Raw genomic sequence first — 23186 nt, 5'->3', positions numbered from 1 at the left:
CGGGAGTCACCGGGCGTTCGGAAGGATCAAAAATACGAGATAAAGAGTCGGGTTTGATGTTCTTGGAACCCGGGCGGTACGAGAGAACAAAGTCAAAACGTCCGAAAAAAAGAGCCCACCGAGCCTGCCTGGAGTTAAGTCTTTTAGCAGATCTAATATATTCAAGGTTCTTGTGATCGGTCCAAACGATAAAGGGGACCCCTGACCCCTCTAACCAATGACGCCACTCCTCCAACGCTAACTTGACTGCCAACAACTCTCTGTTACCAATGTCATAATTGCGTTCGGCAGGCGATAGTCGATGAGAATAAAACGCGCAGGGATGCATCTTGTCGTCTGAGGAAGCGCGTTGAGAAAGCACTGCTCCTACTCCCACCTCTGACGCGTCGACCTCCACCACGAACTGACGTGTGGGATCAGGGGTGATGAGAATGGGGGCCGAAACAAAACGACCTTTGAGTTTGACGAACACTGCCTCGGCAGTGTTCGACCACCTGAACGTCGTTCGGGGGGAGGTCAAGGCAGTCAGAGGTGCGACTAGTTGGCTGTAATTGCGAATGAAACGCCGATAAAAATTGGCGAACCCCAGAAACCGCTGTAGGGCCTTACGGGAATCTGGCTTTGGCCAATCTACCACAGCCTTAATCTTGTCAGGATCCATGCGCACTCCCTCAGAAGAGATGATGTACCCTAGAAAAGGAACAGACTGTGCATGAAACGCGCATTTCTCCGCCTTGACAAAAAGCCCATTCTCTAACAGTCTCTGGAGCACTCGTCTGACGTGTTGAACGTGTTCCTGGAGAGACGAAGAAAAAATCAATATGTCATCCAGGTAAACATATATGAACTGATCGACCATGTCTCTCAACACATCATTGACGAGTGCTTGGAAAACCGCTGGGGAGTTGGAAAGCCCGAAGGGCATAACCAAGTATTCAAAGTGCCCCCTAGGGGTATTAAAAGCGGTTTTCCATTCATCCCCCTTCCTGATGCGAACCAAATGATATGCATTACGTAAGTCCAGTTTCGTGAAAATGGATGCTCCCTGCAACCTCTCGAAAGCCGAAGACATCAACGGCAAAGGATAAGAATTCTTTACCGTGATGTTGTTCAGCTCTCGGTAATCAATACAAGGTCGCAGAGAGCCATCCTTCTTTCCAACGAAAAAGAACCCCGCCCCCGCAGGAGAAGAGGAAGGCTGGATGAACCCAGAGGCTAAAGAATCAGAAATATATTTCTCCATGGCCTCCCTCTCGGGAACAGAAAGAGAGTAGAGTTTGCCCTTAGGCGGAGATTTACCTGGCAGTAGATCTATCGCACAGTCATAGGAACGATGCGGAGGAAGAGAAGCAGCACGAGACTTACTGAACACCTCCTTCAGGTCGAGGTACTCCGCGGGCACGTTAGACAAATCCGCTGCCTCACTCTGAAACACAGAACCAGACACAGACGAACAGGCAGACAACAAACAAGACTCATGACAATGGTTACTCCAAGAGGAAACAGAATTATTGTGCCAGTCGATATGGGGGTTGTGTTGAGTGAGCCACGGGTGCCCTAAAACCACTGGTGCTAGTGGTGAATCCATGAGTAAAAAGGAAATGTTCTCGGTGTGATTGCCAGAAGTAATAAGTTTAAGTGGTTCAGTAGTGTGGGAGATTTCAGGAAGTTCTTGTCCATTGAGTGCGTTGACGGAGATCTTGTGGGAAAGGGGAGTGATAGGGATCTGGAGTCTGAGTGCAAGTCCGAAGTCCATAAAATTACCCTCTGCTCCCGAATCCAGCAGTGCTTGAGTGCGATGCGTGGAGGTTGCCCATTTCAGTCTTACCGGGAGGAGGGTCGATGATGGTGATGAGGTCTTCTCGGCGGAGATCCCACCCGATAGTAGCCTCATACTTACTATCGGGCTTGCTCTTTTACCGGGCAGCAAAAAAGGAAGTGGCCAGCCTTGCCACAGTAAAGGCAGAGTCCCTGGGACCTCCGCCTTTCCCTCTCCTCCCGGGAAAGCCGAGCTCTCCCTACCTGCATGGGTTCAAGATCTGGAACTGGGCTGACCGCGTTCCCGCCGCTGGCCCGTGGATCCTCAGGATGGTGCTGGAGTCGACTCTGCTGTGCACGAGAAGTCACACGATCAAGACGAGCATCGACCCTCAGCGCAAGATCCACCAGGCCATCCAGGGTCTTGGGAAGGTCCAGGATGTAAATCTCTTTCTGAACGCGGTCAGCCAACCCATGCAGGAACATGTCCCACTGCGCCTCCTCGTTCCATTGGCACTCTGCAGCCAGGGTGCGGAACTGGATGGAATAGTCCGACACCGAGCCATTTCCTTGGCGTAGATCCGCGAGTAATCTGGCTGCCTCCTTACCCGCCACCGCTCGATCGAATACTCTTCTCATCTCCGAGGAGAGTGCCTGGAACGAGGCGCAGCAGATGTTTTGGTTCTCCCACACCGCCGTTCCCCAGAGAGCCGCCTTCCCCGACAGTAGTGTCAACACGAACGCCACTTTAGACTGTTCGGTGCAAAAGGTCCGTGGCTGCAGTGCAAAGTGCAAAGAACAAGCAGTGAGAAAAGCCCTACAATACTCGGGCTCACCTGAGTATTTCTCTGGCGTGGGCAGACGAGGCTCCGGCTGATTCTCTTGCAGAGGCGGGGGGGGTTGAACGGGCGGTGTGGGCGGCGCAGTGGGAACACGGAGATGTTGTAGCTGTTGGGTGAGCTCGGACACCTGCGTCACGAGTGTCTGAACCGCGCGACCTGTGTTCGCGATCTCTTCTCCTTGTTGATCCATTCTTGTGACGCTGTGCGTGATGAACTCATTCAATCTGGCAGTACTTGCTGTATCCATAGTAGGTCAGATCGTTCTGTAACAGTACAGAGACGGATACAATCGCAAGTAAAAGAATGTTTATTTACAGAACAGAATACACAGGTCGGGAACAACACTCAGATGAAGGAATGACGCAGGGACTTCAATGGGCAACCCGGTGATGGTGTGCGGTGAACGGCGTGCTCAGGAACCAGGAACAATAAACAATCCAGACGCGTGAACACACAACGAAGCAAATCCACGAAGACAGGAATCCACACGAGGAGATGAGAGCCACACACGGGAACAGGACACGACACCGGGGAAGCCACAACGATCTGACAACATGAGATGGGAATTACTGCACATATAAAGGGAACGGGGATTGAACACAGCTGGCAACAATAATCACCACAATGAGTAACCACACCCACACACACACAACACACACACACATCAGTAATGAGACAGCCGATTCATGAACCGTGACACCAACTCTCTAAAACGCAAAGCAGGAAATTCTTTCTGTTTCCTCCAGTTGATTGTGAAAAAGGTTCTGGAACATTTGCTGTGTTCAAAAGAGCAATGAACTGCCAATACAATCTCCTGTTTTTATTCCTCTGTGGCTTCGCTGCACTCTCTGGTAGGTTCTGACTTCATTTTGTATAGAAATGTTAATAGACTGGAGTGGAGAAACAGTTTTTCTTATTATTTTGTAAATATATTTCAAATCTATGACGTTTACATGCAAACTGCTGCAATGAGTGTTTGTTCGTGTCGGTCAGTAATAAAAAACACTCACAGTCGAACATTTAGATATGTAGTCAAATTATAGAGTTACAATAAAGGTTCTTTATTTGACTTTATGTTTCTGTGAAGAAGATTTAAACAACGATGGAATCTTGGAAACGATGGAAAGAGGAAAAATGTTCTTTAGATTATTAAAATGTTCTTCGAAATAATAAAGAAATAGTTATTTTTAGAGTTTTTGACTGAAATGTTCTTTGGAGACCCAAAATGTTTTTTCTATCGCTGCTGAAACTCCCTTTATTTTCATAGTTCAGCACAAAGTCTGTATTTCAGGAACTATTTTGAGTCTTGTTTTATCAAGCACTGATTTGTTGGTTTCAGAATCATTATTATTTTTATTTTTTGTCATTATATAACAAAGGCAGATTTTAACTGAACGGTTTCTTTATAGTTATATAAATGTCAGGTCAGGGCATATGTGTTGTAATTTTACACAACTTTAAGTTCTGTTGGCCATAACAATGTTTTGGTATTTTTAAGTTACCTTTTACCATTCTGCTGTTTTTATAATAATTTTACTGTTTAAGTTTTTTAATAGGCTGCCTTACGCAAATCCCCATTTGTGACAACTTACCCCATACAGTGTGATGAAAGAATATAATATTGAACTGTGTTGTCTAAAGTTAGTGTCTGAACCGAAATTGACTTTTAAAAAGAAACTCACCTTGAGAATTATTCATTCTCTGTTTTTATGCTTCTTGAACCCTATTGAGTTTTATTAAATACTAATCTAATTTTATTTTTTATAGTCTCAACAGAGACATGTGGAAAAGATCTACTAGTGGGAACGTCCTGCATCATTAAGCTGACAACAAGAAACAATGAGAAACCTCCTGAGTTTAGATGGATCCATGACACACACGGCACCATTCTTCGCTGGAAAGGTGGGGCTATCAGAGAAATATTTGAAGGTGTATCTATGGAAGAAGATGGATCATTGAGATTTTTAAGTGTTAGTCTGAAGGACACGGGCAAATATACATTCAACACATTTAATGCTGATGGTAAAGAGATTGGTAGAGGAGATGTGGAAATTAAAGTATATGGTAAGATGACAAATATTTCTACCCTTCCAACACAATAATAATAACAAAATCAGACTGTATATTTCTATAGTAGTGACAGTATTAGGAAATATCCACCATGTTTCTGTTACAGAAAAGGCCCCTAAACCTGCTGTGAAGATCATATGCACAAAAGATGGGAAAGCGACTCTCACCTGTGACATCAGAAAAAGAGAAGATCTGACTCTATCCTGGTATAAAGAAGACACAATGACCCTAAATGAAAATAAACCTCAGGTGTCTTTGTCATCTACTCAAGTACAGGAGAATAAACCGTACTCATGCGAGGCACACAATCCTGTCAGCAAAGAGAAAAGTGAGAGTGTTACAGTGTCATGTAAGTATTTCTCATTTCACATGCTTTTTATTCTTAGTTAAATGGTTAAAATGCTCTTGTGTTTTCTGTAAGGACACATCTAAATCTAGACCTTAAACAGACCTGAACTTAAACATTGATGTAAAGCATTAAGAAGTGCAGCTCTGGCACTTTTCACGATTTCACTTTTGTTTCATGAAGTATATGAACTGGTTTTTGGCACGTTTCCTGTTTTTGCTGCTGACGTACAATCATGAATCTATGACAGTAAAACAACCGTATTTTTCAAGTGCTTAAAATGTTTGTAACTTGCTGATATAACTTAAATATCCAAGTTGTCACTTAATAAAGTTTTAATTATAACATAATTAAAATTATGGCATGCAGCACAAACACTTACTTGTAAAATTACAATTACAAAACAATTAATTTTCTTTCCTTTACAGTCTTCTTTATGAACATTTTTGGTACCAATATGTAACTATGAGGTACTATTATGCACTTTTTAGGTAAGGCCTTTTGAAAGTGTACCGCCCCAGTGACAGCTTTTGTACCTTTTTCTGAGAGTGTATATAGTATAATTACAGCATTGCACTCTTAAAAATAAAGGTTAATTGGCAATGATGGTTCTGTGAAGAACACTTAACCCTTAGGCTGCATTAGGGACATTTTTGTCCTTTTCATTTTTATTTCTTTGACCATTTTGGCTGTTTTAATGCCAATGGTATGTAATTTGCCACAGTTGTGACTTTTTGCATAAATTAACAAATTTTGAAAAAAAAAAAAATTAAAATATGTATAACACACACGGTGTAGAACAAATAGCACCATTCAGTACCATAAGGGACAAAAATGTCCCATTGACTCCCATTAAAACGTCGTTTAAAGCCGGGGCCGTCATTAATACATAAATCATGATTTATGTTGAAATATTCTTTCATTTTGAAGCAAAGGCATTATATTTGCATTATATAGTGTATTTTACCAGATGACGTCACTAGATGTGTATTCCCTATAGGGGGAAATGCACGCTATTTTCCTGGTTTCCACTATAGGGGCACTTGACTGTGCATGAAGGATTTGAATGGTTCAAAAAGATCTAAAAATTATGTTTCCAAGTATGTGTGGATGTCTGAGAGCGATTTGTGTCTGCGTTGACAAAAATTGTGTGTGTGTGTGTGTGTGTGTGTAGGGCCGTAATGCATGGTGTTTAGGCGAGTGACAAAAATCACAATATCCTGAAAGTCATGTTTTACTCTCTCTCTCTCTCTCTCTCTCTCTCTCTCTCTCTCTCTCTCTCTCTCTGTGTGTGTGTGTGTGTGTGTGTGTGTGTGTGTGTGTGTGTGTGTGTGTGTGTGTGTGTGTGTGTGTGGATGTGGATGTCTGAGAGCGATGTGTGTCTGCGTTGACAAAAATTGTGTGTGTGTGTGTGTGTAGGGCCGTAATGCATGGTGTTTAGGCGAGTGTCAAAAATCACAATATCCTGAAAGTCATGTTTTACTCTCTCTCTCCCTCTGTGTGTGTGTGTGTGTGTGTGTGTGTGTGTGTGTGTGTGTGTGTGTGTGGATGTGGATGTCTGAGAGCGATGTGTGTCTGCGTTGACAAAAATTGTGTGTGTGTGTGTGTGTAGGGCCGTAATGCATGGTGTTTAGGCGAGTGTCAAAAATCACAATATCCTGAAAGTCATGTCTCTCTCTCTCTCTCTCTCTCTCTCTCTCTCTCTCTCTCTCTCTCTCTCTCTCTCTCTCTCTCTCTCTCTCTCTCTCTCTGTGTGTGTGTGTGTATGTCTGAGAGCGATGTGTGTCTGCGTTGACAAAAATTGTGTGTGTGTGTTGGGCCGTAATGCATGGTGTTTAGGCGAGTGACAAAAATCACAATATCCTGAAAGTCATGTTTTACTCTCTCTCTCCCTCTGTGTGTGTGTGACGCGTGTGTGTGTGTGTGTGTGTGTGTGTGTGTGTGTGTGTGTGTGTGTGTATGTGTGTGTGTGAGTGTGTGTGTGTGTGTGTAGGGCCGTAATGCATGGTGGTTTGGCGAGTGACAAAAATCACAATATCCTGAAAGTCATGTTTTACTCTCTCTCTCTCTCTCTGTGTGTGTGTGTGTGTGTGTGTGTGTGTGTGTGTGTGTGTGTGTGTGTGTGTGTGTGTAGAGAGAAAGCGCTTCTCACGGCATTGTTTTCTTTCGGTTTGATTTTTTTGATATTAGGTTTTAGATTGAGTTTTTTTCAAAATTGAGGGTACCGTCACCAAAACTGGAATTTAAAGGGTTAAAATCCTGTAATTGAATAAATATGTGGTATGTATGATGAGGACTGATGCTGGTTAAAATATTGAACTCAGTCAAAGTGGAAAAAAATAATAATATATAATAGTTTTATGGCAGTGTTTAGAGTGGACATTTTTGTCCCTTAATGCGCTGAATGGTTTTTTTTTATTTTAATCTGATGTAGCACAAAAAATAAAAATGCACCAAATTTTTTTTTGCTGCTAATCTTTTACATATTCAAGACTGTGATAATCCAAAGCCAAGGTTTTCAATTTGCATTTACTATATGGAAAATAATTACATTTTTGTGTTTTTTCCTCTTATAAAAATTGAGGGTACCGTCACCAAAACTGGAATTTAAAGGGTTAAAATCCTGAAATTAAATAAATATGTGGTATGTATGATGAGGACTGATGCTGGTTAAAATATTGAATTCAGTCAAAGTGGAAAAAAATTATATTATATAATAGTTTTATGGCAGTGTTTAGAGTGGACATTTTTGTCCCCTAACGCACTCAACGGTGTCAAATATATAATGCAGCCCAAGGGTTAAACATCTTTGTTCTTTGTAGTGAAAAGGGTTCTTTGGATTATTTAAATGTTATTCAAAATAAGAAACATAGTATTTTTAAAAATGTAATTCTGATCATTTAAAATGTGTTTCTCAGGGTTGAATTTGTTTATAACCTTTTTTTTTTGCCTTAGGTTTTGAGAAACACATTTCGAAAAACAAGTTTGTCATTTGGATTTCCATTGTTTTAATCTGCTTGGTTTTTATCCTCCTTTTCCTGTTTATACCACCTTTATATGGTAAGAATAGTGTGTTTTAATCTTTTAAAACATTTGAAACATTTATCTGTGCTTATCATTTGCTTTAAACTCAAAACAAACATTCGAACCACTGGGTAATCTGCCATTTGCAACCTGTTTTACTTCCATAATATGACATATTTCTGTGCAAAATCAGATATTCAGAAAGAAAACAAATGATTTTATTTATTGATTTTATTGTTTAAATTTTGCAGGTTAATATTAAAAAAAGGAAGATGAAAGATTGTGAAGAGGAACATTTTTAGAACAGCATGCGCTCATTAATTGTTCACTAGGAATGTGTATTAATAGAGTAAATAGGCTTGATTGTGGTTTCATATTGACTGTATTTGACTGATCGTGTCCCTGTTGTTCTTTAAGGCTCTTGTACTGCTCGCTGTGGGAGACAAAATACTTCCAGAGTAAGTTTACTTCTTGATTCCTTGTGGGAAATCATTAATATGTGCAATATTACAAACCAAATGGGTCTAATCAACCTGAACTGTTTTAAAATATACATTAAAAATGAGCATTTTTCCCCTCAGAAATGACATGCATGAGTGAATGACTGATGCTCATCATGAGCCTCCAGACTCTTCAAATGCAAAGCCACATGTGGATCTCCTCGAACACGTTCACCTGGACATCGGCTCTGAATCCCAGCTTTACTAAAGCCTCTGCTCTTAACCGTCTGTGCTTCATAACTTCATAACTTTGACTGTTGCTCTTTGACCTTTCTGTCTATAGGCCGCACTGACACTGTTGGACATTCATCCTCAGGTTATGATTATATGAATCTGCTGTAACATATGCAAATACATTGTTTTCAAAGTGACAAGATGAGAATCTCTTTACAAAACCTTCTGCTTAGTTTTTATCTTTTGGCTCGGAGAATAGAGGAAGCATTTTGCAAAATTTAGATTCCAAGGTAATGAGTTTGAATGTTTTTGTTGTTTTTGTACATTACATCTGTGTATGCGCTGTATGTACATGTATCGCAGTGTTTGTATGTATTTCTCCTGTTTTTTCCCATTTTCCCATCATGAGGACATGCTTTCCACTAACAGGTTCTCATGACTGCCATCTTATTCACTTTGTGGATTTTTTACCTGTTATTATTGGCTGGTGATGGGAGAGAAATAAAGCTTCAACGGTGTAATGGAAATTTTACATTTAGATGTGTTTTTTTACTTTCAGATGTGTGCAACTTGTGTTAACGTTGAACATTTATTTTTACTCATAAGCATTTAAAGAAATATAATCATATAAGCTTGCAGAAACAAAATGTTCTGAGTAGCAAAGAGACTATGAGTACTCAAGTGACCTATTGTATACTTTTAAGTGTGAAAAGTATGTGTGCAGCTTTGATGAGAAATAGAGATAGGCAAAAGGTGTGAATGAGAGCAGCAGCTAATAACAGGAAACTTTTGCAGACGTGATATTGTTCTGTCTAGATAGAATTTATGTTAGGTAGATAGAATTTCTAGATAGAATTTTTAAGGATTAATTACCTTAAAAATTAATCCTTTTAAGGTAAACCATGGCGATCTTTTGAGACAGACCAGGATGTGTTAAGGGTATATAAGCTGGGCAGAAAGGAGAAGTCAGCGCCCTTCCATATCAGACTCTGACTGATGTGTGAACTGCATTTCTTGCAAGAAATAAAGATCTTTATAACTTTTGAAATCTCCAGCTGTTTTCCAATTATTATTTAAAGTTGTGAAAGAATTTCCACGACAACGGTCACTGGGAAGAGGAGAAAATGACTGAAATCAATGTGCCGTCTGGAGAGAACGTCTCCTGCCTTTAGATCTGTTTGTGGATTGAGTTTTAACGTGATTGTTTTGATTTTCTATGTGCCAAAGTTTGATTTTAAGATATTATAGTCTCTAAGCAATTATCTTTCTTTATATAATGAGGTGGATAGCAGTTTTGTGACTTTTTTTCCCTGGTTTTGGACTAATAAAGGATTTTTCATGTTTTTTTTTTTTTTTTTTTTGGTTTAGCCAACATATAAGAACTTAATGAAAGATAAATGGGTAACACTTTATAATAAAGTTCAGTTGTAAGTCATTTATAAGTGGTTAGTTAATGATGAACTAATCATTTACTAAACATTCATAAATGTTTATCAAGTGATATACTAACATTTTATGTATGTTTTGTAAATTCCGTTACAAGTCATTTAGTCAAAAGTGAGTAAATGATTAACTAATTATTTATGAAACATGACTATGCGCTCATAAATGATTAATAAGTGATATGTTAATTATTTTATGTATGTTTTGTAGATTCAGTTTTAAGTCATTTACATTTGATTAGTTAATGATTAACTAATAATTTACAAAACATGAATATGCGTTTCATAAATGTTTAATAAATAATGTTACATTTTTTTATATGTTTTGCTCACATCAGGAGCACAGTGGTTAAAGACTCCATGTGTTTCAGAGAAGACAGCTGTCTATACCCTCACCGGTCAGCACTTACACTGCAGTACACACTACACCACACTACACACTACAGAAGACAGCTGTCTATACCCTCACCAGTCAGCACCTACACTGCAGTACACACTACACCACACACTACACACTACAGAAGACAGCTGTCTATACCCTCACCAGTCAGCACTTACACTGCAGTACACACTACACCACACACTACACACTACAGAAGACAGCTGTCTATACCCTCACCAGTCAGCACCTACACTGCAGTACACACTACACCACACACTACACACTACAGAAGACAGCTGTCTATACCCTCACCGGTCAGCACTTACACTGCAGTACACACTACACCACACTACACACTACAGAAGACAGCTGTCTATACCCTCACCAGTCAGCACCTACACTGCAGTACACACTACACCACACACTACACACTACAGAAGACAGCTGTCTATACCCTCACCAGTCAGCACCTACACTGCAGTACACACTACACCACACACTACACACTACAGAAGACAGCTGTCTATACCCTCACCAGTCAGCACTTACACTGCAGTACACACTACACCACACACTACACACTACAGAAGACAGCTGTCTATACCCTCACCAGTCAGCACCTACACTGCAGTACACACTACACCACACACTACACACTACAGAAGACAGCTGTCTATACCCTCACCAGTCAGCACCTACACTGCAGTACACACTACACCACACACTACACACTACAGAAGACAGCTGTCTATACCCTCACCAGTCAGCACTTACACTGCAGTACACACTACACTACACACTACAGAAGACAGCTGTCTATACCCTCACCAGTCAGCACTTACACTGCAGTACACACTACACCACACTACACACTACAGAAGACAGCTGTCTATACCCTCACCAGTCAGCACTTACACTGCAGTACACACTACACCACACTACACACTACAGAAGACAGCTGTCTATACCCTCACCAGTCAGCACTTACACTGCAGTACACACTACACCACACTACACACTACAGAAGACAGCTGTCTACACCCTCACCAGTCAGCACTTACACTGCAGTACACACTACACCACACACTACACACTACAGAAGACAGCTGTCTATACCCTCACCAGTCAGCACCTACACTGCAGTACACACTACACCACACACTACACACTACAGAAGACAGCTGTCTATACCCTCACCAGTCAGCACTTACACTGCAGTACACACTACACAACAGAAGACAGCTGTCTATACCCTCACCAGTCAGCACTTACACTGCAGTACACACTACACTACACACTACAGAAGACAGCTGTCTATACCCTCACCAGTCAGCACTTACACTGCAGTACACACTACAGTGTTCAACACCTGTTGAAATTCAAAATCAAATTCAAATTCAACACCTGTTATAGATGATGTGTAAACGCATGAATAAATCATTTACAACACTTTCTGCGTCCCCTAATCTAAAGTGTAAACTATTCATCACTTGTAAATGTGTTACACATCATTCATAGATACGATTCATTGATCTTAAGCCTTATTAATTCTTGAAGTGGTAATCTACGAATGATGTGTAACACATTTACAAGTGATGAATAGTGTACACTTTAGATTAGGGGACGCAGAAAGTGTTGTAAATGATTTATTCATGCGTTTACACATCATTGTGTTGAACTCTGTTACTGACCTGTTACAAATGATCTGTATGTGTATACAAGGCATTTACAACACTTTCTGAACCCTCTAATTGTACATACATACAAAAAAAAAATTTATTAAACATTTATGAAACGCATATTCATGTTTTGTAAATGATTAGTTAATCATTAACTAATCAAATGTAAATGACTTATAAATGAATCTACAAAACATACATACAATAATTAACATATCACTTATTAATCATTTATGAATGCATAGTCATGTCTCTTAAATAATTAGTTAATCATTTACTAATCACTTGTAAATTACTTGTAACGGAATTTACAAAACATACATAAAATGTTAGTATATCACTTGCTAATCATTTATGAACACTGTAAAAAAATTGCTGTAGTTTTGCAGCTGTTTGCCAGTAACTTACTGTAGATTTAAATTTATGTTATTTACTGGCAACAGTTTGTTCAAAGTTAAATGAATATTAAACATTATCAAGTCTTTGTCTTTAAACAATAAAATTATAAAATAACAATCTAATGCAAAGCATTCTGGGAACCAGAAATCTTCATCAACCTTTTTCTGTTTTTTTCCTTCAGATTTTGGTTCCCAGAATGCTTTGCATGAGGATGTTATTTTAGTTTTATTCTGTAAAGATAAAGACTTGTTAATGTTTAATGTTCATTTAATTTTGAACAAATTGTTGCCAGTAAATAACATAAATTTAAATCTACAGTAAGTTACTGGCAAGTAGCTGCCAGTAATACTGTAATTTCTACAGATTTTTCTAACAGTGAATGTTTAGTAAATGATTAGTTCATCATTAACTAACCACTTAATGACTTACAACTGAACGGTCCTTATGACTGCAATGTATTCATTTCAACCATCAATGCAAATTGATCAAAAATCTGACAGCTTGTGTGTTTAGATGGACATGTGGACATGTTATGGAATAATTTGTATATTTAAATTAGAAATAGATTAAAAAAAAGAAAAAAAAGAGAGAAATGGTTCAATGAAAGCTTAATATTTGTTGCTGACCCTATAATTGGGATGTTTTGTCATGTGAAGGTTTTATGAATATATCCTGTCCCGTTTAAAGAATTGAATTTTTTGATAAATTCTTGCAAGCTTTATAATGTTTTTGATGAAAGCATCCCTTACCCCCGAGTCATATCTAAATGACTCTCTCAGTTTATATTTGACGCGTTTCGCTTTTAAAGAATGTAATAATAAACTTTCTCAGTCTCGAAATTCAATTACTATGGTATATGACATTCAGTGGAGAAAAACTTGGTTATTACCATACAAATATTGCATACCCAATAAAATTAGAAAAGTGCATGTTGAAATTCTTGAAACACTTTTATCCAAATACTTTGATGTAAACCCTAACGCTCAAAATGATTAATTGGTTTGAGTAGGACAAACTTAAATTAAACTAATTAGTTCAGTCAAATTAACTTTTATGAGTATTTAGCACTTTCTGATATATTTTAAGTAAACTGAACTGTTTCATTGTTTTGAGTTTTATGAAATTATTTATTTTAATTTATACAAACTTAAGTTTAACTGAAACGGCTGGGAAGTCTATTTACCAGCATGCTTTGCCGATGGCACTCGAAAGGGAGAGTAAATGCTAAAATTAAGTGTAATATAATGGGGTTTTTTGTGTAAGATTAATGTTAAGTGTTTTGTTATGCTAATTTAGACGAATTTCTGTTAATGTTGGTCTTAGGATAGTTACCATCATGGTGACAAGTGGTGCATGCAGCTTGATTTGAGAGCAAATAATCTCTTTATATTGTTGCGCTCATACAGCAAGTGCTTCTGTATAACATACTATTGCAAATATGTTAACAGATTAAGTATGTTAGCAGATTTGCTTTTTAAAGCTAACTAAGTTTATACTAATAAAAGTGTTCACATTGAGATTACATGAAAGTTTTAAGTTAATTGTATGAATTAATATACTCATACATTTTAATTGTTCTTAACTTGAAATTTTTAAGTACAAAATAAAAATCTGCTAGTTCTGCTTACTTAAACTTTGAATTTCAGAACGTAAAATATTTGAGGCAATTGATTGCCTTAAAAAAATTGTGAGTTCTGCCAACTTATTCGGGTTTACAGTGTACTTCATAGATTTAAGTTATATTAACTGAATGTAATTAGTACTATTAACTTTATTTACCCAATGTTACAGCCCTTAATCTAATTTAGCTCGTTTAAATCACACAAAGGACCGAACATATCAAAAATCACAGACAATTGGGTAGCGTTTCTGATGTCAATCACGCCATAAGCTTTAATGAAAAGACAATGAAGCACCTCAGGAGATGGACAAGCAATAATCATAAATTAACAACACAGGTATAGGGCAGCTACAAGAAAACAGGAACCCTTAACTACACCTTCCAGGAGAGATCTTACCTATAGCTCCTGAAAAGAACTGTAACGGGTGAATCTTCCGGGCAACTGCTTACCTTCGCTGTAATAAATAAATAACAAAAAGTGTACTAAGAAAATAACACCACTACCATGGTTTTAAAGAATAAACTAGAATCAAGAAAACAATCGTTAGGATCACTCCAGCATGGCAAAGGCATGGCAAAGAGTCAAAGAGTGATTGGCGAGGCAAAGAGTGATCTCGCCGCAAGGCGAGAAACCCCCAGCTGACAATCAGGTGAAAGAGGCGGAGAGAGAGAGAGGACGCCATCAACACAGTCACGGCTTAAATGTGACCCTGGATCACGTCACCAGTCTCGAGTTGCACGGGTATATTTGTGGCAATAGCCAACAAAACATTGTATGGGTCAAAATTATAGATTTTTCTTTTATGCCAAAAATCATTAGGATATTAAGTAAAAATCTTGTTCCATGAAGATATTTTGTAAATTTCCTACCGTAAATATATAAAACATTTATTTTTGTGAATGGATGCAGCACAATCACCAGTAGAAATGGACAACTTTAAAGGAGATTTTCTCTATATTTTGATTTTTCTGTACCCTCAGATTACAGATTTTCAAATAGTTGTATCTCGGCCAAATATTGTCCTATCCTAACAAACCATACATCAATGGAAAGATTATGTATTCAGCTTTCAGATGATGTATAAATCTCAATTTAAAAAAAATTACCCATAAGACTGTTTTGTGGTCCAGGGTCACAAATAGCAGGAACTCCCATGACGTCACTTCACTTCCGCAGTGCAGGGAAAATCCCTTCTCAAAACTCCACCTATGAACTCAAAGGAAATAAATCACACACAATAACGGTTCAATATACCCATGTAACACCCAAGTTATCTTAACAATAAGTTATTGAGTTACTTGGACACAAATCAAATATTTTTTTATGCTTAAATTGTTTGAGTTAATAAACTTAAATGATTTAAGGCAATCGGTTTCCTCAAATGGTTTGAGTTGAACTAACTCATCAGGTTTTACAGTGAATACGAACCTTCTGTATAAAAATGAAAGTGAAGACATTTGTCATTTATTTTCTTCTTGTTATGTTTCATCACTTTTCTGGAATGATTTGAGTTTCTATTGTATTTCTAAAGCAGTTTTTTAACATTAAAGGGATAGTTCACTTTGAAATTAATTTTTGATATGTTTTAGCTTACCTCGAGGGCATCCAATATGTAGGTGTCTTTGTTTCCGCAGTAGTTTCAATTTTGATATTTTTAGGTCAAACCGTTCTTGTCTGTCAGTCATATAATGCAGGTCTGTGGTCACTGTCTCAAACCCCAAGCACAGAGTCCAAATTAAAACAATTCCTTTAAGGATGTTTTTTATTTGTATTTTTTTTGAAAACCGAAACAAGTCACTTTAAATCTACTGATAACTTTCATATTATTTATGCGAAAAATATAAATACCTACTTTTAAAGAGTTCTTATGCGAAGTAGAACATTTAATCAAATCACTAAGTATAATTAATAATAAAAAATGTACTTCTTTTTTGAAGATATATGAAGAGATCTTTCATGCACCGTAAATTTTAGTTTGTTTTCTTGTTTCGTTTTGTTCCTGCTTTTGTCTGATATGGGATTGTTACATTGTGCTAGAATAAGCGTAGATATTTGATATAAAGTACCGGTCAAAAGTTTGCAAACATTACTATTTTTAATGTTTGTTAAAAAGAAGCCTCTTCATTTATTTGATCAAAAATACAGTAAAAACTGTGAAATATTATCACAATTTGAAATAATGGTTTTCTATTTTAATATACTTTAAAATGTAATTTATATCCTGTGATCAAAGCTGAATTTCCAGCATCATTACTCCAGTCTTCAGTGTCACATGATCCTTCAGAAATCATTCTATGTTGTTGTGCTGCTTAATATATATTTTTCTATAACATGATACTTTTTTCAGGATTCTTTTGAATAAAATTAATAAAACATTTAAAAAGAACAGCATTTCTTTAAAATAGAAATATTTTGTAACAATATACACTACCGTTCAAAAATTATGGAGTCAGTCATTTTTCTTTCTTTCTTTTTTTGAAATAAATGTATAATTTTATTCAGCAAGGATGTGTTAATTTAATAAACATTGATAGTAAAGATTTATATTATTAGAAAAGATTTCTATTTTAAATAATTGCTGATTAGTACTGTTGTTATATGGCCACTAGATGTCAACATTAAACCGCGGAACGTCTGACCGGCCCGCCCATTACTTTCGGTTTCGTATTCATCGTTTAGTTCTTCCTCTACACATTCTCAGTCCTTTCTGTCCTGGCTTCTCGGGTGTGCCCCTGGCCTGGATACTTTCTGCGTGAAATATAGCAGTAAAGTGCATAAAAGTGTACTTTGTATAAAGATGTTGCTTCGTCGAAACTTGTTGGTCGTCATCTGCGGTGTGATCATCGCCTCAGGAGCCGTTTCAGGTAACGTTACGCGATGTGACCGGGCGTTAGCATTCGAGCTATGATAGCTAACAAAAAAACGTTCTTCTTGGCCTCTTCAAACCGTTTAGTTGTAAAATAGGTATATTATAATATTGTAGGCCAATTTACAAATACTAAATGATTGCGGTGTAAAGTTATTTTAGATAACCAAATTCACGGCGTGGCCTAGTTATTATTGTTTTATCGTTAGTTATTAGCCACAGGCCAAGGCCGACACCCATACAAAAGGCGTGTCGTTAATAGTTAATAAACGATAATATTTATATTTAAATATTGTGTTCTCAACATGTATTTCATCTATATTACATATTTCGATACCATACTATGCCCAAACAGTACGTTTTTCTTGACGTTTAGTGATCACCGGAAACTAGTCGGTGAGGGACAGACTTGCTGCTTCTAATCTGAGAGAAACATGGGTGGAGTTGCTTTTCTCTTGAAATGGAACTTTTTAAATAATTCCAGTTAGATTAAGTAATTTTTACAGACCGGTGCTACTCCCTTGGATAGGCTACTTGTATGTAAACATAATTTTTCTCCAAACAATTGTACAATTTGGAATAGCAGGCATATAACATTTAGACATAACTTTTTGTCTGATAAATTAATGGTATTGTTAAAGAGTTATTTCATGAAAATGGTCGAATTTGTTTAAATGTATAATATTTCAATAATCCTTAAAGAATATTGTATAGTGTTCGATGCAATACCCTCCGGTTTAAAATGTTTGTTTAAAGAAAATGTGAATAAGGAGAGTTTGAGTCTTAGACCTGATGTTGCAATTAAAGAATTGATTATTATTATTATTATTATTATTATTATCACTGATAGTAGATGGAATAATTACTTTATTAAGAAGTTACTTCTAACAGAATACAGCCCAATATCTTCAAAAAACATATTTGCAATCTAAATATGAGTGGAAATATGCATGGTTTCCTGAAAAATATTGCATGGAAAATAAGGTGGGATATGGCATTTTAAAATACTAAGTGTACCCTGTTAAAACACTTTTTGTCAGGTTTTGAATTTGTACTGATGTAGATGTTAATTGTGATTTCTGTGGGACTGAGAAAGATTATTTTAGAACTTAATTTTAACTGCATTTATAGCAGAATGTTTTGTGTCGACTTCCTCTGTAAAAGCTTTGGCATGAAAGTTTATAAGTACTTTTTTTTATTTGAATAGACAAAGATTACCACCAAATGTGGCCTTTATTGTTAATATGTGGAATATCATATACATAAACAGAAATGGGCTAAAGGAAAACAAATATGAAACATTAAATTGAGTTACTACCTGGGTTGAAAACAGTAAAGCAAAACACTCTAGGTCTCAATGTAAAGCTTTTACATTATTTGTGTGTGTGTGTATATATATATATATATATATATATATATATATATATATATATATATATATATGAGACTTGCTTTTTGAATGTTGACTAACATACTCTCTTATATTTTAATTATTAGGTACAGAGGTGTTTAAAGCAGTGGGTGATGAAGTTTCCTTTGGTCCAGATAATCCTCCTCCTGCTTCTGTCTCCAGCATCACATGGAAACACATTAAAGATGGTGAAACTGTTAAGGCGATTGAATGGGAAGACAGAGAAATTACAACACCAAATCCGAGATTCAACGGCAGCACATATCTTGATACGAAGACTGGAAATATCACGATTAAGAAACTAACAGTCGTACATAGTGGAGTTTATACCATTGACATCAGCGGAAAAGAGCAGGCACAAAAATTCACATTGACTGTAATAGGTGAGTGAATATTGATTATTGAAATACTTTAAAAGCCTAATTTATTATCATATTATTATAAAGGGTTTTTTTTGTAATAGCATAAGAAGTGTTACTTTGTTCCATAGTTTTATTTATTTTTATTTGTTTAAAGGCTAGATCAAATTTAAATGTAACAACAATAATTATTATTATTATTATGCTGACAAAAATAAAAGTGTGTGTGGCATTCTGTGATGTTTCTTGGAATACAATAGAAATACCAAGACATATGACTAGTAACATGGTGAACCTATACTTGGAAATAGGGGTGGGCGGTATGACCAAAATTCTGTTTCACGGTATGACAAATTTTATTTCACGGTAACGATATATTTCACGATATAGTTATTTATAGTTGTAGTTATTCTCGAAAAATCAACAAAAAGGGATTTGTATAATAAATAAACCCAAATACTTTAGAAATGAAAAGTACCCCAACTGATTGATATACAACTCATAGGTGCAATTCAACTTTAAACAAAGTGTTGCTGAATAATTTTTCAATCTCATGTTATTGCTTTACTTCATCAGTCAGTTTAAATAATATCTGAATATTTTATATTGAACTGTTCTATTCATAATACATTAGTTACTTCCTTCTAATTTGGTAGGATATTAGTAGATACTAGTTATGTTCAAATGTTTTCCCGGTACATTTTTGCCATGTCTGCTTTTAAAGGCAAGTCCTTTAAAAGCAGACATGGCAAAAATGTACCGGGAAAACATTTGAACATAACTTTGTTCTTTTTGTGATATCTGGCAACCCGTCACCTAAAGCTTTAATCAAGAGAGGTACAGAAGTGTCAAGTTCATCAAGTTCATAAGTGACTAGGAGAACAGCAGTATGAAAACCGAACAGCAGCTACTGTTAGTGTTGACAAAGTGGTGTAAATTATACACACCTTGTAACTGCGCTATTATTTTACATAGCTCGGTGAACACCAACACACCGCGCTCCCTCTCAATGCGTGTGCACGCGCGCGTCTTTTGCATCAGTACTTGGAGAAATGCGATCGGTTAAAGGGATAGTTCACTTTGAAATTAATTTTTGATATGTTTTAGCTTACCTCAAGGGCATCCAAGATGTAGGTGTCTTTGTTTCCGCAGTAGTTTCAATTTTGATATTTTTAGGTCAAACCGTTCTTGTCTGTCAGTCATATAATACAGGTCGATGGTCACTGGCTCAAAACACAAGCACAGAGTCCAAATTAAAACAATTCCCCATCGTCCTAATGAAACAATTCCCCATCATAAGTACACATTGATGGCCTAAGACACGAAACGAGCGGTTTGTGTGAGAAAACGAACAGTATTTATATCGTTGTTATTTCTTGAAAACAGCACACGTCCAAATGATCTGAGGGCGCGGGCGGGTATAGATATATACACTAGATGTCGCTTTGCTACGGTTTCGTTCCAATGAACTGCAGTAGCCAAGCGACATCTAAGTATACATCTATACCCGCCCACGCCGTCAGATCATTTGGACGTGTGCTGTTTTCAAGAAATAACAACGATATAAATACTGTTCGTTTTCTCACACAAACCACTCGTTTCGTGTCTTAGGCCATCAATGTGTACTTATGATGGGGAATTGTTTAATTAGGACGATGGGGAATTGTTTTAATTTGGACTCTGTGCTTGTGTTTTGAGCCAGTGACCACAGACCTGTATTATATGACTGACAGACAAGAACTGTTTGGCCTAAAAATATCAAAATTGAAACTACTGCGGAAACAAAGACACCTACATCTTGGATGCCCTTGAGGTAAGCTAAAACATATGAAAAATTAATTTCGCAGTGCGGCACCCGTAGGCTACAGTTTAGTTAGTTGACCTGCTGCGCCTTTCCCCAAAGAGTATTGGGCTGCGTCCGAAACCGCATACTCAATGAGTAGGTACTTAATTTCAATGAGTACTTACTTAATGAGCGCTAAAAGAGTAGGTACTTTATAGCCAGATCTCGTTGAGTATGAATGCGAACCGGACATGTTGACGTTATCATGTGACCTACGACGCGTTATCACACGCGCAACAACTTAAAAGATTTGAACGACACGTTTAATTCATCTATCTGTAAATATCTTGATATTGATTAAACTTGCTCATTTTGTGGTCTTTTTGAAGAAACTGCTGCCCATTTATTTTGTGATACATTTAGGGTTGATGAAGTTCTTTTATTTAACCCTACTAATATGACCCACCGTTTTATTATATTGATTGATATTATTTATTTTTATTACGAAATCCCAAAATTTTCATCTCTTGAATATGTTGTTAATTTCTTTATTTTACATCCAAACATTTTTATCCACAAGCAAAAGTGGCTAACTGCTTTATGTTTTCCTCTTTTTCTTGTTGAATTTAACTATCGTTTCATCCCTCAGGCCTAGGCCTAAAAAAAAAAAAAAAAAAAAAAAAAAAAAAATGTATTATAATGAATTATTTAAGAAAATCTATTAAGATATTCAACCTTGTACTAGGTTCTTTTTTCCTGTGTAAAAAATCTCATATTATGTATGCAAGCCTATGATATATATATATATATACATACCTCATAACATCAGTAACTCAACGGCCCTACCTAGAATGGTTTTCCTCAGTGTTTGTAATGTCTGCACAAAGGGCAGCTGTGCAAAGATTTGCCTTTGGAGAAACCAGTTGATTTTATACTCAAAAAATGTAAGTATCATTAATATTAAAAATTTATATTACCCCAGAATGAATTGCATTGCTATCCCACCCCAAAACATACAATAATAACTACGATAAATGCTGACCAATACTTAATTATATTACTTTTTACTGAAAATGATATTCAATTCAATAAAACAAACAAAATGTAATGCATGTCATATGACAGCTATGCAGGATTGAATACACTCTAGATGTGTATATAATGAACATATCTACATTTTCATTCAAACAATTAAATAAAGCATTAATTAAATAATTATATTGTATTTACTGACAACGAGAAATATTAATAAAAGAATGAATGAAAGTCACCATCACACAATAAACAAATGCATATACAAGTCAACACATGAAACAAAGCTTTATTCAAACTACAATCATGTATGTAGGCTGAAGGCGCTGAGGTTGTTGCGTGATGTGTTGTGCTTCACAATCTGAGGCAATAAGGGCAGGTGGAGTGATCAAGGGTCTCGTAAGGGCAGGTGGAGTGATCAAGGGTCTCATAAGGGCAGGTGGAGTGATGGAGGGTCTCATCCATGCCACCATCTTCAGGATTCAGCTCTGGGCTCCTCATCCTCCGTGCTCACACCAGCCTACTGACATTTAAGATCCTACAAAATGCACAAACATAACACAAAAGCAGTCATTTTAACCGCACAATGTCATTTGATTTCAGTATTATTTAGAAGACAAAACCGCTTTTTTTTTTTTCACAAATGCCGCCATCATCTTTCCTTGGATGTCCTGCTCTACCACAAAAGCTCTGCAGCAAATGCACAGAAATCAAGAATCAGAAAGGTGCTGTAATAGCTCTGTTTGAAATTACAATAATTAAAATAAACTACAACTTAAGATTTAAATAGTTGTTGTTATTAATTTCTGTAGTACACTCACTCAAAGCCTTTGATGGCAGCATTCAGCTTCATGAGCCTCTCTCCACCGGATAAACACACACATGTTCATCTGACCCTGTAACATCCAGACAAGATTCACATAACCTCTGATTTATGAGCTCAACACTACATTTAAATGTTGAGGTTGTTAACTTTTTATCCAACATAAATGTTCCTCAATTTATCAACAGTACTAATGGACAAATAAAATAGATAACTTATGTTTATTACTTTATAGATTTGTTCTACATAATAGCACACATTCATCACTCAGATGTCTATTTCATGTTGTGATGTGCTCTTCTGCAATACTTACTGAAGATTTTCCTGTCAGATGTAAATGTACATTTAAAATAAGCGTCTTTAGGATGTATATGGTTTATGTAAATCCACTTTAGAGACGTAACTTACGTGTCCTTACTGGAGCTCGCCTGTTAGCTAACGTTATACATCATAAAACGTGTTTTTATAGCAAAATCACAACTATACTTCACTGTGTAACGTCTTTACACCTTCAAAAATTCAACAGTTTACTCTACAGTAGTTCAACACATGCAATTTTAACACAAGGAACCGTGTTTACTCACATTTGAAAGCACCCGCGTCTCTGATCTCTGCGATGTTTAATAATGACGTATCCTCTCGCGTGGCCTCCTGGGATAGAAGAGTATTCATCG

General features: G+C 36.9%; 2 protein-coding genes across 3 annotated transcripts in view; both read left to right on the top strand.

Moving 5' to 3' along the window:
• Positions 1-2968: 2968 nt before the first annotated feature.
• Positions 2969-9766, top strand: LOC308688800 (T-cell surface antigen CD2-like). Of its 2 annotated transcripts, XM_081362183.1 has the most exons (6): positions 2969-3451; positions 4368-4664; positions 4777-5019; positions 7972-8076; positions 8458-8498; positions 8622-9766. In XM_081362183.1, the coding sequence occupies exons 1-6, from the start codon at positions 3394-3396 to the stop codon at positions 8625-8627; spliced, it is 750 nt and encodes a 249-aa protein (XP_081218309.1). In that variant the 5' UTR covers positions 2969-3393; the 3' UTR covers positions 8628-9766. The 2 variants fall into 2 exon arrangements, with proteins under 2 accessions (XP_081218309.1, XP_081218310.1); XM_081362184.1 differs by lacking the exon at positions 7972-8076 and having other exon boundaries at positions 3260-3451; positions 8622-9238.
• A 7136-nt stretch (positions 9767-16902) lies between these two features.
• LOC308688996 (CD48 antigen-like) overlaps positions 16903-23186 on the top strand; it is a 28756-nt gene continuing 22472 nt past the window's right edge. The window contains exons 1-2 of the mRNA XM_081362520.1: positions 16903-17102; positions 18602-18898. Coding sequence (XP_081218646.1) covers positions 17036-17102; positions 18602-18898 — 364 coding nt within the window. The 5' untranslated portion in view covers positions 16903-17035. The remainder of the gene's footprint in view (positions 17103-18601; positions 18899-23186) is intronic.

This window comes from Scardinius erythrophthalmus (genome assembly GCF_964197995.2).
Source record: "Scardinius erythrophthalmus genome assembly, chromosome: 3".
Classification (NCBI taxonomy): Eukaryota; Metazoa; Chordata; class Actinopteri; order Cypriniformes; family Leuciscidae; genus Scardinius; species Scardinius erythrophthalmus.
Note: the sequence above shows the minus strand (reverse complement) of the source record. Positions and strands in the feature narration are given on the sequence as shown.